The sequence below is a fragment of the Cheilinus undulatus genome, linkage group 16, assembly GCF_018320785.1.
Source record: "Cheilinus undulatus linkage group 16, ASM1832078v1, whole genome shotgun sequence".
In the NCBI taxonomy this organism is placed as follows: domain Eukaryota; kingdom Metazoa; phylum Chordata; class Actinopteri; order Labriformes; family Labridae; genus Cheilinus; species Cheilinus undulatus.
The window spans coordinates 23,738,247-23,754,573 of NC_054880.1; the positions used below are offsets into that span (position 1 = coordinate 23,738,247).

At 37.9% G+C, this 16,327-nt stretch overlaps 1 protein-coding gene across 1 annotated transcript in view; it reads left to right on the plus strand.

The window, feature by feature from the left end:
* The window catches only part of csmd3b (CUB and Sushi multiple domains 3b), a 367,690-nt gene that overhangs the window by 40,528 nt on the left and 310,835 nt on the right, over positions 1-16,327 (plus strand). Inside the window, exon 3 of the mRNA XM_041808608.1 lies at positions 15,733-15,845. Within this exon, the coding sequence (XP_041664542.1) occupies positions 15,733-15,845 (113 nt within the window). The remainder of the gene's footprint in view (positions 1-15,732; positions 15,846-16,327) is intronic.

Consider the following 16,327-nt stretch of genomic DNA (forward strand, 5'->3'; position numbering starts at 1 on the left):
CCGGTCGAGGAGACAAGTCGGAGGGTAACAGAGAGAAAGACAGCGAATTGTAGCGAGAATACTCACAATGCTGGGAGGAATAGAGGAATTTTCACCCTCTGCCATGACTTTCTGGTGAGACAATGGGTGCTTCTGCCATGACAGTCCACACATAGTGAAGCCAGTGCTTTGCCTCACTGTGTCTCCACCCCACCGGGGAGGGAGTAATCGGCGAATTAGATTTTGGGAGTGATCCGGTTCACCGTCTGGATCCAGGAATGTTTTTAAAGGATTCTTCACTATTTGGAGATAGGGCTAATGGCGGAGATCTGTGCTCTCTGAGTGTTTTTCTAGTATTTTTATGTTTTTACCTTGCATCCCTCCTTAAAAACATACATAAACACTCTAAGATCATACTAATGACAACAGCCTGAGAATATGATTTGAGTGAAAGACTCTTATAGTGGGATGCTGCTGTTATTATGTTCGCTTGCAATTATTTTATCCTAGAGAAGACAAACAGTGAATACTTTCAAAATCATAATACCAATGGTAGAGAGTCGACTATTATTTAAACAGCACAGTGGCATTAAAGAAATTAAAGGCACAGACTTTAAACTCTGAACTCTGATCTTTTTCATTGTTAACTGTGAACTTAAGGTTTCGTTCCACACTGAAATTTTATCAAGTCAAAGTGCGTCCAGTTTTTAGTTAACTTCAACACTTGAATCAGCTCATCAGGACAGTGTCATCTTTGCCTTTACTTTGACCTTTTTGTTCAAATAGATTTAATATATATTTTTTTGTTTTAGTAAACTTCGTGCAGAAACATAATTCATTTCATCCTTATTAATTTATACATGTATGCACATTTTATCTGTTTTATTGGGGGTGGGATTAAATGTGCCATGTTGAGTGTTGAGAGATCTGAAGTCACTGAAAGCTGTGACAATATTATTATCGGACAGCAACACTACGTATAAAGGAGAGAAAAGCACTTTGCATTACTAGGCTGGCAAATAGGCAAATATCATGGATTACATGAACGCCTGACAGTCCATTGCTATTGTTTTTAAGCAGTCTCTCATCATAACAAACTAAGGCTTGGAGTTTTTCTAATAGGACTCAAAAGCAGACACAGGTGAAGTAAACCATTTCATGATGGTTTAGTGCTGAGACTGGGGAGTGGCAGGGCTGATGGTTGGCTGGTTGGTCTGGGTAGAGCTGAGCAGACGGATGAATTCTGATGCTGTTGGCTTTCCGTATGCTGAGTAGTTTTACTTCAGGTGTTGTCTTAATGGCAGAAGTAACAGGATCTAAACACAGAAAAAAAGCTATTAGAATCACTGGAAAAATTCAAAAGCAGACAAATGAGGCAATGAGTGGCGCTGAAACCAGGCATCTTATGCCAAGGCAGATGAGTTGATGGGACGCAGGTGTGATCCAGGTGATGCAGCCATGTTCTTGATTGCTGACTGTTAAAGACAGACATGGGGGAGGGGACACAAGGGAAACAGTGAAAAACAGGAGGCAGCTAGAGCTGCAACATCAGTAATACTATTTCAGGGAAGTATTTCTTTGTGTGAAGTACTTTGGTCAGCAGAGGCTGTTTTAAATATGTTAAGCAAACAAACTTGGCTTGTCTCTGAAATGATGTAATAACTCCCTTTGATTAATTGCATGTGTGTTCAAACATAAGCGTATACATAGACATGTTTAAAAATTCCATTTAGTGCTCTAGAAACAATTTCAACCCCAAACCCAGAGGGAGAAACACAGATTAGAGCAGAGACAGACACACATAAGAGGACATAAAGGCCTACAGATGGAGAGAGAGGGAGAACAATGTGTTTCTCTTTGCTCTAATGCTCCTTCCATTATCCTTTAAGACAGAAAATACAAGAATTCAATTAAAAGACCATGTAGTGACCTTAACACACAGGCACATGAGTGAACACCCTCAACGCTGATGTATCAATTAATCACTGTCTGTCACTTGACCATTATAGCCTGTGTATTCTCACTGGACCATGGGCATTGTATACAGTGTGTTTTTAAAATGTCACTCTACTCCATAATGACCATTGTTATTCCCAACTTTAAAATGTTGTAACCTCCAACAGGCTCTCTAATATTTTTCTAAGTGGTTTTATTTCTGTGTGTGTATATGTGTATGTGTTGAAATCATTAGTATTCTGTGTGCTCGCCTTGTGTTATTAAACATTAAAACTAGATGACAGAATATGCCCTGAGCCCTGGGGCTAAAACTAACATAGTACAGCACACAGTGGGAGACACACAAACACACTTCAGCCGTAAGACATTCTCACACAAAAAAGACATTTCAATGTCCATTGGACGCTAAAGCCATTACATAGCTTATTCTAAAAATAGGCATTTTGATTGAAGAATGCCATTTGGTTTAAACAATAGCACATCCAAGTCTCTAAATCTGGTTGGTCCACTGCTATAGCCCACATAAGAACAAATGAATTCACTAGATTTGTGCCAGATACTCACTTTGAAAACCATTTTGTAAAAGACATGAAATATTGATTATGTGGTATGCAACAATACATGAAAATGCTTTAACAGAGTGAATGCCTATAAGATTATGCATATGCATAGAGTAAGAAAAACCATTTAGACTGTTGAACTTGGACCCAACTAGTCTTTCTACAAGTTCCGTTTTCAAAGTATTTTATGACATGGGAATTGAATAAAAAGCAAAGCAGCCATTTAGTTAAAATGAAGTTTGGAGCTGCCTCACTTCACTATTGCCCAGCTTTCTGCAGTCTTGTGTCAGTCCGTCTCTTAAGCCTGAGTGGATACTGTGCAAATTTTAGCCGATTCAGATATGAATTTTGAGTCGCACGGCTTACTTGGAAGTTACTCTGACTTTCAGCCTGATCATGCCTTGTTTTTAATGCAGTGTATAGGGGTCCATAGCCCAACCAGCAGCTTTCAACTGGCTGGATTGATTCCTGGCATGTTTGATATTTCAGTCATAAGACTGCACATAGTCATCCAGTGAGAGCAGTGCCCTGAGCAGAATCTCCAACTTTGGATGATTTTTTTTTTCCCTTAGTAAACTGTTGGACAGCGTCTTAGATTACAATAAAAACAGTAGGAAGGCCTTTTTAATGTGCCTTTCCTGTCTATAACAGAGGAAATGAACAGAAATAGGCCCACTTGTGGACCTCTTGTGGACAGAATATTTTCTATGATGTAGCTGCTAGTTGTGTTTGCTGGCAGTACTGTTTATGGGTGTGTGAGAAAATTACAGATGCTGTTTGTTGATGTTTGTTGCATGAAAGCAAACAATAGCTCTCCCTTCAACATCCTAGCATGAGACTTTTCAAAGAAAATTTCATGAACATTTTTAACAGCCCTTCCTGACTGAAATCATACAGAATGAGCACTCAGATCGCGGCTGACCATCAGACTGTGCAGTATGAACACATAAATTATGCGTGATGCTGATGTGTTGTAGACGATTCAGTCGCACAGTGTGAGCTGACATTCCCCCAGACTACTTTAGAGGTGGCATAAAATCATACAGTGCAGTGTTTGCCTGAGCTTAGGCTTCATATTTAAAGTACTGACATGGAGATGTACAACTACTTCTGTTTTGGTCATATTTACAAAGTTAATACATTTTCACACATATACTTGAGTGCCTTCTTTATATGAGTGTGAAATGTTTCACTTAGTCAGATTAGTCACGCTAAGAGTACATTGCACAAAATGAAGACGTGGTCTCATAAACAGTGGCTCTAATTTTAGATTGAAGAAATTGTTTTTCTTTTGATTTACTTTCTAATTTTTTTGTTATATCTGTGTGTGGCCACTCTAAAGAATCATCATTATCAGCACACAAAGGCTGAGCAATTACACAACTATTTCTAGGAAATAATGTTCTGTTTATATACTATTCATCTTAGGAGCGATGCCGAGCATGAGTTTGCTTTTCCACACCCACACCACCAGGTAACTCAGGATCTCTCCTGCTCAAAACTTTCCCGCTGATTCTCCATCTGTAAGTTCTTCTTCAGTGTACTCTGGTTCACATAAATATCCTCTCATGTCCACAGTAAACAGCACATCTTCATCACTTGAGTCGAAATTGCTCACAATATATTTGTTTTAGCTTGGTGTGGTGTTATTATCCCTGTAGAAGCCCGCAGAGCCACACAGCTGATCAGGGGATATCAGTGCACGACAGAAGGAGGCAAAATACCAAAAACTGTATCGTAAATTAGTGCCTGACAAAGAGGGGTTATTTTGGGAGAAAAGAAGTGCTTTGTATGTTTCAGACGCAGCGGACAGGCGAGCCAACATATTTTCTTGGCCCATTTTTACATACAACTTGTTAAACTACAGCCACTATGCCCCGTATCTCTCTGAGCTCGTAATAACCACCAGATCAACTTTCACAGAAATCACTGGAGGCTAATGCCACTACTATAGCCAAGTGCCTCATATGACCCAACTTCAAAAATCCCTATAAAGCTAACTTGAAAACCTAAATTCTACCATAAATTGTTAAAATAACTAAAGTTTAAATTGTTTTGAGTATTTGTTTTTGGTATATTTTGTACTATCCAGACATTTCTGGGAACATGGGCTTACAGAATTTTTTTTAGTCATTGTTCATAATTGGGAGAAATTATTTCACATAATCAGAAATATTTGCCAGAAGTGTTCAGGCAAAACTCCATGTTAGTATTTAATCATTGCCTGATTCATACATGTATCTAACTCTTTTCCAGTGTTTGCTGTGCTACGTGTGTGTGCGTGTGGATTTGTTATTCTGGGCTGTGTGATTCCTCTGTTTAACTCTGTTGACATTTTGCATTGTGTGGTTCTTCATTACCTCTAACAAGTCAAGAGGTTGGGTTACACCACAGCCAAGGTTATAGACTTCAGTACACCCAGACATACGAATGGAAATAAGGGTTTTTATTGAAGTGTCAAACATGAAAAATTGATTCGATGACAACAGGACCCCTTCCTGACCTCTAAAATCCAACATTAAAACAAAAACTTGGAAAAAAAATGTAACAAGCTTATACTCTCTTTCAGCTCAGTCAAGCATTGTTTATTGATGAATCCCATTGCACATTAAAATATTATTGTTAGAGGGGTAAATAATAAGAACAAGAGTCTGAGGGCAGAACAGGTATATTTTTCAGGCTCATCACCAAATCTTTAAACCGGATTTAAGGCTCAAGGTTCAAGGTTGGCTTATTCATCATTCTACAACACAGGAATGCACAACAACCTGCAGGCTGTAGTCCTTCAATTCACACCCAACATTAAGCCAGAAAACCTACTGCTCTCTTGTTTTTGTACCCTTTGTTTGCCTTAATTCTTAATTCATCTTACTATTTTTTCCCACTTATACTTTATCAAATATACAGGTTAAAATTAAGATTACCTTTGAAAGCAAAAAGGTTGGTTTAATTTTTCTCATTCATCAAAACAAGATGTGTGTCCACCCTGATATTTGTGTCAACTTCTTGGTTTGACAGTTGATATGTGTATGGTTGTTTGTGTGTGGGGGTGTTTTACGAGTGTGTTGGTACTCCCGCTTCATTTTCCCCACCTCCATACTCCCTCTGTCTCTCCCTCTGTCTCTTTCCATCCCGTCTCATCCTCCCTTTCCTTCTGGTCCCTATCCATCCATATATATCCCTCTGCTGGCTTTCCCCTGCTGTCAGTCCTGACACCTCCCCTTTAAATGCCGACAGACATGCAATCTGTCTTTGCCTATCTACAAAATACAGGTGCACTTGCATGCAAACACAACATTTTTGTGCAACCTGCATTGATGTGTGTGCCCCTTCTAGTCTTTGCCTTCATGTGTTTGTTTGCCCCTTTCTCTGTATGCGTGTCAGGTTTAATAGTAAGTGATAGGCTAGCCAGCAGCCTAAACAAGCTTTAGCTCAGGGGGGCAGCACTCACTATCTATCTAACTGCCTGAGAGAGAGAGAGAGAGAGCGAGGAGAAACACAACATTCATCATTTAATAGAGGAAGCCACAACTCTTATTTGTTCTACAGTGGAAGGACTCTGTTTATTGTTACTATTGAAAGTCTCATGAGATAAGCTTATTCCAAATTCTGCTTTAAAATTCCAATTCAGCAGAGCCCAGCAGGTAAACAAGTATTATGTAGAACAAATATGTGTAAACCTAATTGGTCTAATTCTCTAAATTTTGGATTCTTTAATTATATATGATTCATCTATGAAAATTCATTTTCATTGAGGCTTTGAAATGTTCTGTGTGATCAACATGCTGAAGATATTTAAACTAGAAATAAATGAATGAATATTTAAAATTCTTAAAATCCTTAAAAATCTGCATTTAAGAGGAGCCAGTTCCCTTTTCAACAATTAAGGTAGGGCATGTAACGTATGTTGGCTCATGCCAGGCCAAGTTGCTGCATGTTTGTCTCAGAACCTCTGGGGCTGACAGGGAGGTTAATCCACTGTTCAACCCCAGTCACAGTTTCTCTCCTTGGGGGTGCACTGAGAGCAGCCATGGTGCCTCTGTCACCAGCAATGGTACGCCCTCCTTCAGGATGGATACAAAAGGGCTTATCATCTTTGAGCATCTCAGCAATGCTGAGGGGGATTGAAAAGGATGGGTGTTTGCTCTGCTGGGTGCCAATAAGTGTGACAATGAGTGACACAAACACACAGACACACACTCACACAAATGGCCTGGAATGCAGAAATGAACAGGTCAACACACTAGTGACATAAGGCAAGATAAGGGCAAAGACCACACACACAGCTGATGCACAGTTTCACAAACACACACCTGCATTGTTCAGGATGTTTACGGACTGACAAACAAAGCCACCATAGCAGACTGACTGTTATCTAGAAGTAAATTAGCTGTCTTTTTTTAAATCCAACTTGAACATCCAAACAAACGTGATGAGGTTTACTCTGTTCACATGAAATATGAATCAACGTTTAGAACTGGTGTTTTTTTCATTGCTCATAATGTTAAAATATGAGTTTTTTATTCATATTTCCATAGATTCAGTCAGCATCAAAACCAAAGCCTCCAAAATGTGACATCTGCTTTGTGCTGTGTGGGAAAACCAACCGTTAACCCTACTACTACCAGCAACTGGTTTGCAGTCTGCTCTACAATTAAACCTTTAAAAAGGATTATTTCTTCCCACGGGGCACGTCGCCCCAAATGATGACACAACTGTATCTATTCCATGCCATGTCATTTTGCTGACGTTTTCTCCACTTAATTAGATATGACATGGTCTTAACCATGTTCACAATTTTCAGTGGTCAGTGTGTCTTTTTTCATTGTCTCATGTTGTATGGAGTCAGTGTTTTGTTCAGCTCATCATACATACAATGTCAGACTGCAGAGAGCTAAACAAACATGCCTGTTTTCACTCCCTCTCCCTCCCCTTCTATGATGAGTGGAGTCAGTCAGTGACTGGGCTGTAAGGCTGGCCTGGTCGGTATGTGTTTACGTCTATCAGTATCTCCTGAATTTACGTGTGTAACTAATTTAATGGAAAGCATGCTACCATGGTCAAGGATACATCCACACAGAAGAACACACAAACACACATTCATCCATATAGTCATACTGAAAACACACAAACACACACACACAAGAGTTCAGGGTGGGTAGAGAGTGACTGATTTACAAGACACACCAGTGACTATTGACCACATAGAGTATAACCTGAAAAATGACTGTAGTGTGGGTGTGCATGTGTGTTTGTCACTCAGGGTAGTGTTGTTAATCCATCACTCACAGACCCTGAACTTTGGACATGAGCAGGGGAAATAAATCTCCTGACATGAAGTGGGGAGGGGAAGACAAGGTGTTTTTTTATTTGAAGAGTGAAATGCTCTTTTAAAAAAACTTAAAAAAAACACATTTTATTTCTCTTTTTTTTGCACACATGTAACATGTACGTGTAGCGCATTTTCTACAAGTTAATTATTTATGGATTACATTTCGTTTCAGCTTTGAAGAAGTAAATTACATGAAAAAGTCCTTTTAGATAAATACAAAGCAGGTTAGCATCATTAGTACCCCTCAGAATATTTGCATCAGGTGTATGACTTTCATACTTATAACTTTCAAGGGATGTAAGAGATGCTTAATATATTTTGCTATACATTTTTTGTCTAGTGCCACAATACTTTCAACTTATGTAGTGCTATGGGCAAAAAAAAGTTAGCCCTGCAAAGATTTTCTTAAACTCAGCCTCATAAAAGGAAAACATGATAAATCATCTCAATAACTGTATAGAGAGATTTCTAATTTACAAGACAGAATGCCAAGGCTGCAAATTATTTTACATCAACAAACCCTACAGACACTTAAAGTAGACTTCCAGAAAACAGTATGCAAACTAAAATGGAAATAGAAATTTCCCCATGACAAAACTTTATATTTACGTACACATTGTCATGACATCAGCTCAGCTACATTACAAGCCTTTGGCATTAACCATATCTAATTTTCTGTAAGAAAAAGTGATGGACAGAAGAAATCTAACCAATGGGAAGCTGTTCATATTTATGAATTTCACACCACTAAACCCCCTCTACTAATTAAAGAAAATGATTTTCATTTTGGGTTTTAAAAGTTGAGTGTCTTGTTGAACTTCTTTCACTGGCTCTATGGTATTCATTTACTGCTTGTAATCTGTCATTTTTCATGAATATGTACTGTATGTACTTTTGAGATGGGAATTTACCCATCCACTGCCTGAATAACACCACCTGCTAGAGGATTTATGTGTTGTCTCCCTCTACAGGTCACAACTGTGGGCTCAAGTGGAAAATTTATAGAGGTGGAATATCACTTTAAAATGACCTATGGTTTTCTGTTTGTTTGACTTCCTGATGAAGGCTTGATACCGTGCATCACCATGCATTAAAAATTAAGGCATTATTATTGTTTGAAGAAAATGGCTGAGATTTTTTTTTCATGTCAGTCCTAGGAAATTATCATTCTTTGGTAATCAGATCCTCTGGCCTGTTGTCTATTCTTCTTTCATAAATGTGTCTTAAAAAAGCCAAAAGACTATTAAGGAACACATATTTTTCTATTCTTTTAATTTATCAGAAAGAGCAATATTTGTGAGTTATTTACAGACTTTTTGCCAGGTGAAGGGTGTTCTATGATATCATTATCATTTTCTGTTAAATGACTTTGTTGCAACCCGTCTTGTCAAATGTAGTCAAATTTTTATACAAGGGTATTCCAAATGGTACTATTTTTGTCTGCATTAAATACAGTAATATTACTGTGATGCTATATTACTGAGTTGTATTGAACTAGGTGTCTCTCTGGAAGGAGAGACAGATTGGGGGGGGGGGGGGTGTAGTCACAGGAACTGAGACTGGACTGCAGAAGAAGGAGGTTCAGAACATTTTGTTGTCTGGAGTCAGGCCTTGGGTCGGTGTTGACTCAATTAGAAAAAACACCCCCCCCCACACACACACACACACACACACACACACACACATTTATAGATGACCATGGATTTAGTTTGCTGTTGCTCAGAGACAAACATGCCCAGGGGTCTCTCAGTGCTGCTACTTTGGTGGTTAGGGACTGACAGACTACACAAACTGACACTAGCCTAAGGGAAATGAACAGCTTTAAACACACACTGAGCTCCTTTTCCCTTTTATTCTGATAAGAAATAAACAATTTTGTATTTAAAAAGTACTTTGGCCTTAAGATGGGTGACATTTACATAAAGTTGCATTAGATGTACTCTATCTGCCAGATGATATCAGCAGTGTTTATGAGACTCTTGACTTGACTTTAATGTAACAAATGTCAGTGTCATACTGCCAGGTGTTGACTTTTTGTGTTTGGCTTTATCAGTAATGACAATAGAAGATTTTATTGCAGCTACTCACGCTTCTACAATTTATATGAATTGTTCATTTTATTCATGAATTCATTTGTGTCATCCACAGCCTCAGTATACAATTTGTTTCACAATACAGAAGCCACGATGCAATACGCATCACAATACTTGTTGATTTTGGATAATAAACATGTCCTTCACAGAATTCATCACAGCAGTTGTTTCTATTGTGCAGGATCACAGCAAAGACACAGTTTATCAGATCCTCAGAGAGCCGAGAAGGAAATTAAAGTATCCTTTATGTCACTGAGCTACTAATAAATACAATAAATACAATGATGTGTATTTTTTCTTTAACTTGAAATGGTCCTCCCCATTGTCCCTCTTGTTATTGTTTTCATACAACAGTAACATTCTGGTCTCACTTTAATATAATCCCACTTGTATTTACAATAGTGTCTAAATGCTTTAGAAAACATTGGCACTGCATTTTTATTAACTAACAAGTAGGAATTTAACAACATTACCAACACTCATGGAGCCTTTTTTTTATCAGCTACTGTGTACAGCTAAAGTCTTAACCAATAAAGCATAAAAGTTCAGCTTTTGATCTTCTGATCCGTTTTAGAGATTAAGGGAAACTTTGACTTCACAGCAAGTCTAGCTGTTTGTGCTAACTGCCCATTAGCCTGGTATCTTAGGTGTAGATGGAGATTGGCTTTTGCTGCAGAATTTGACTTTGTTTTTTGCATGGCATGCATATAGTATGACTCATGTACATACCCTGACTTTCTGGTGTTTGAAGAAACCTGACCTAATCCAGTATCTTTTCTTTCAGTCTTTCTGGCTGGTTATTTTCTCATCCATACCACTGGTAGTCTTGTATTTATCCGGAGTGTGCACTGCATCATGCAGTTTAGCGTCTGCTGCCATCTATTGGCTTTCTTTGTGAACTGTACCATAGGGGTTTGAAACTGCCATCACAGCATTATTTATACTCAAAATTCTGTATCAATACACCACATCAGTTTTTTTTAAATACAGGCCCAAATATTTCTCACTGACTTTGATGCTGTTAATGACCTGTTGTTGGATGCATGAAAGCAAACATATTGAAGGTTTGGTATGCTGTTCAAAGCTAGTTTCCCCCCCCCCCCATCAGAAACAGCTTAAGGAATAACTAACACCATAGAGCCTTGGTTCCCAACCTGGGGTCTGGAACTCCCTTAGAGGGTGACAGAGATCTCAGGTAGGGCGCAAGGCTCTGTCTGCCCTGAGGTTGTTAAAATTAGATCTGCACCTAGTAAGAGAAATCATGGTACAACACTTATAAATCATTCATACGATGTTTTTTGGGTAAAAGAATGTTTTTAGGGCTACTTTGTTTGGATTTACACAAAATATGGTTAAAATTTATTTTAATTTTGGCCACAAAGTATCACAAACTTTTCGTGTAGTCCTGGGGTGTCTCAAGTTTTCTTAGATAACAGTGGGGGGGCTCAAAAAAAAAAAAAAAAAAAAGGTTGGGAACCACTGCCATAGATAATATGACAAAATATATTAGAAATATTTAAATGTATTAAGTAAGTTTTCATTGTTTAAATAAAAATATTTGTTGTGTATTTATTTGTGTCAATCTAAACTTATAGTAAAGAAAGATTTAGTTTCATAAATGAAGGGAAAAGAAATATCTTTGTCACAGTTGATGGTTCACTGTTGAGATCTTAAACATGCTCGAGGTATTGTTAGGCAAACATTCATATTTGAAATACTTGTTATATAAAATAATTAGAATGATACCCATTTCCAATCTAGACCAAATTGTTCAAATGTCTGTGTTCAAGCATCAGACACTTTGACAGAATATGATTTCATGGTGCAGTTCGGATCAGATCTGATTTAATCTGAAAAGTTGTTTACAACACAACACAAAACTGTGATTAATGTGTCTCGTTCCATCCATCCTCCTTTATTTTCTTTTTTTGTACAGTTCTTATCTTCAACTCAGTTAGTCTATAGTTTATAGCTGTAATAAAAATGAAAAATCTCTTTTGCCTGTTGGCAATAATATGACCATTAGCCAGGCTGCATGGTTGCTTTTTGGGAGAAAATGAAGAGAATAGTGAGTCGTTATGTCCATGTGTGTGTGAGATAGAGATGGGGAGAGCTCTGTTGATATTAGCTAGTTCTTTATTCACTGGCTAATGCGATTTCACTCTATACATCATATACAAGTACACAAGCACACACACTCCCACTACAATAGACCTTTAACATCAGACACCCACTGCTCCATCTGCCTTTCACTTTCTCTAAAATAATTCTGGTTTTACCTCATAAATCTTAAAGCACATAAATCTAGAGTTACATTTTCTTACAGGAAAGAGTGTGTGTAAGCATCTGCATGTGTGTTGAAAGTTTGTTTTTGCAGGTGTGAAGCATTACAAATAAGAAGAAATGAAAGAGAAAGGGAGTGATTCAAGCTTTATTTACATATCACAGTATTTGCTGTGTCTGTGCTGGCTGCTTTTATCAAGCTGCTCCTTGTAATACCAAAAATACACTCAATGCTTTTTTTCTTTCTATTTTCTCTGAAATGGTTTTTGGAACAACAAATCTTGTTGGCAAAGATACGCCAAGCTGCACACTCATTGGCAGAACCTGCATCAATGAACATGAAAAATGCAAAAAGGATGCAAATATAAGGCGAAAGGATAAAGAAAAAGAGAAGGTTGTAATAAAGGAATAATGATGATGGAGGAGAATAACCAAAAATAGTGAGGAAGCAGAAACTGAGAACTACAGATAAGATAAAGATTGGGAACAAAGGGAGAGATTAAAGAGATGGTTGGAGGCTTTTAAGAAAGTAGCTGCCGTTTGTTCTTTGTGTTCTTTGTAGTACTGGACTAGATGAGTGAATGAAGAAATAGAAAAGTTAGGAAATGAGCATTGGATGCATAGATGACAGGATGGACCAATAGGGAAGAAGGACAGTCATAACAATGGCATACTCTTTTTAAGAGATTGAGGCATAAGAAGGGTTGAAGCACAGCTTTGCAAAGAGAAGTGGTTTAACAGCATCATTTTGAAAAGATGCACCTATGGGACAGAATAAATTCAATTTGCAATCAGAGAAAAACCAGAAGGATGGACTAGTGATGACAAACAAAAAAAGAGAATATGGAGAAACAGAAAGATAAGAAAAGGGGTCAGGAAAGGGTGGATAGTGAATGCAATATGAAAAAGGGGAGGTGAGTGGGGGGAAAGAAGTAAAGAGGAGGATGGAAGATGAAAAGATGAGACAAGAGTTGCAAAATTGGCCCACAGATAAAAGCAAGGTAAAAGGGAAAGACTGCAGCAGAGTTGAGGGGACAGGTAGATAGAAGCCAGGGAGAGGGTGGGTTTTAGGCAGCTGTTTGAGAATTTTATAAATTAAAAATGTCACAAGTAGACAAGGTTGTAATAGTCAACTAAAACTAACTAAATAACTAAAACTGAAACTAAAATTCAAAAATCAATTTAGTTAACTGAAACTAAATAAAAACTAAGCTTTAACAAAAAAAACCAAAACTAAATCTGTATAGTGCGCTTACAAAACTAACTAAAATAAAATTAAAATGGAGACAAAATATCCTTAGTTTTAGTCTTTGACACAAACATACTGACTGGCACCGACACCCAAGTCTGGGGAGTGTAAAATTGCTTGATCTGATTAGTTAAGACTTCACACAGTGGTAGTTTTATGGCTGGAGTTGTATTCAAACATCATCATTAAGTAAATAAATGATAAGTAAAAAGTAACCCTGGCATCTATCCATAAAAAACTAAAACTAACACTACAACTAATAAAAACTAAACTAAAACGGATGACTTTTGCAAAATAAAAACTAAACTAACAAACCAGCAGTAAAAACAAATAAATACTAAACTGAAATCAAACACAGAAAGTGAAGACAAAATAAAAAACAGAAACTAAAGAAAAATCCAAAACTATTATAACCTTGCTAGTAGAATATTAAATACCTCTCCTCAACTGCCCACTTTGTATTTTAAAACATAAGGGAGAAAGGTCAATGAGTGGGGAGAAAAAACATAATAGGGTACTCACATTTGTTAGGAATGAGTGCTGATTTAACCAGAACAAACTACCTAATGAATAGCTTCATCAGAATTTTGATAGCAATATAAGCTATGGACCCTGTATTTTTATATGAAGTTAAAAAGCTTTGTTCTTGATTTGTTCTATAAAAGAGAAGAAACAAATGAAACCAGGGAGCATGGAAGTGACGAAATTGGTCTCCTGTTAGCCTTTAATGATGAAGAAAGTATTGACAGTGATCAATGACTTTTTCTACCTTTTGTACTGGATAAGACCTTGGGATTTGTTTGTCATTAAAAATACTAAAACTTATCCTGACAGGAAAAAGTCAACTCCAAGAGATAAACTGGTCTGACATTTCTAGTAGTGATTATATTTTTATGCCAATTACCAACTCTCTTTGGTAACTTTTTTCAACCCAAAGCAAATTGCACTCTGACTGGGCTAGGTAGGGATTTCGATAGAAGCCAGTGAGAAGTGTTAAAAGTGAAAGTGTTTTTAAAGGAAAGTGGAGGAACAAGGCTGAAAGAATCAGAGAGAGTACAAATTAGGGGACTGAGATAAAGAGGAAAGAAAGTCCCAGAAGAAAGTGTGGTAGGGAAGTAGGAAAAAAAGGTTACTGTATGAATGCCAGGAACAGGTAAAGGCACAGAGATGAGACGAACCAAAGAGCAGGAAGGAGACTGAGGCGGATAAATGCCACAGAGAGAGGAGCAGAAAATGGGAAGGAAGTGTGAGAAAGCAAAGAAGGGAAAAATAAAGATGAAGTTGTGTGACTTTATGCCAGAGGAAACGATGGTACAGGTGAATAAAGGACAGAAGTAGAGGAGGAGGATGGGGAGATGGAAGTAAGGAGTATAAAGGGAAGAGAAGTACAGAGTAGCTCCAGGACAACAGAAAATGTCACAGTCGCAGGAAGAAGGTTTGGCATTTTGTCATGTTTGAAAAAAACAACAGCCCTTCTCCACTCCTCCTCTCCTTTGTCTATTTTATTAACAGAGCCTACAAGCTGAGAAAACATCTGTACATGTGTATGGTATCTTTTGTTTGGAAGACACACACTCAAACATGTGTTATACAGATTAAAGGCACCCTGCCTGCCTACTTGACTTCTGTTTTATTGTTCACCTGTCTGCACACAAACCCATTTGAGTATTACTGGTTAGCTGCTCGCCATGCTCATGGCCATGCTTTGATCTGGTGGCCTGATTTATTTAAAAGCCCCCATTGAGAAGTGTGTTTTAGTGCAGCCCTTCTTTATGTTTTCAAATAATGGGAAGCTGTTTGTGTTCTGCCTCAGAGGCCCTTCGCCAGGCAGCGGTAATGGTGAGAGGAAACCTCAGAGATGGGGGTGTAATCAGGGAGTGTAAAAATAGTAAGAGAAAACACAGCAAGTCATTCTGTTTGCCTCACATGGAATATAGCAGCTGTAGTTTGAGGCATTTTGTGTAAAGACAGCAAAGTCTTTGTACAAAGCTTCACTAAACAAAGTATGTATTAAAAGCTCATGCCTTATGATCTGAAAGATACAACTGAACTTATTGAATTTTCAGAAGGATCTTCAGGCTTCTGCCAGCACTTGGTTTAACTGATAAATAAACCTGTTCAAAAAATTGTATTCTATTGTCTTTACCGACATTGGTTAACAAGCCAAATAGACCTTTATGTTATTTATAAACAAAACAGGCTGTTGTGTACTTCCTGAATGCTAAATGAGTCTTGTAATGTGTTGATGATGTTAACATATTCTTCTTTCTGTTTGTACAGGCTAACAGGCTTCCAGGTCCCTGCCCCTGTCACCAGTACAGGGAATGTCTTCTCTTTGAGGTTGACCAGTGACTTTGCTGTCTCTGCACATGGCTTCAAACTCAACTATGAAGGTAATGAAGTTTAAAAGTTTGGATTTTGTTGTGACAACTATAGTTTAAGAAATGTACAACGTGTGTAACAACCAAAAAGACTGTGAAGCACTGACAGAAAGGATGGCCCATGTTTTTAACTGGTACAGCCTCTGATAAAAATTGGTTGACCTATTTTACCTGCAGAAAGCAATGCGAGCCTTTTAGAGAACATAATCTGTCTTTTCTTACTTTACTTTAAGTACCCCTTTCAAAGAAATATCTGTGCCATGATTCTGTCAAAATTTTATATGGATTAAGCACAAAGGAGGTTTCCGACCCTCTATAAGTCAGCTTTCAACAGCCTTTCTCCAATTTCCACATACTCCGCCTGTGCTGTGATCTACTCAGAAATTGCACAGCAGAGCAAATCCCTCCCTTACCAGTCAATCTTTGCAGTTCCACTGCTCACCCTCCAGTCTGTCTGTGGCTGTGAGTGCCTGCCAGGTCTATTTTCAGCGCCA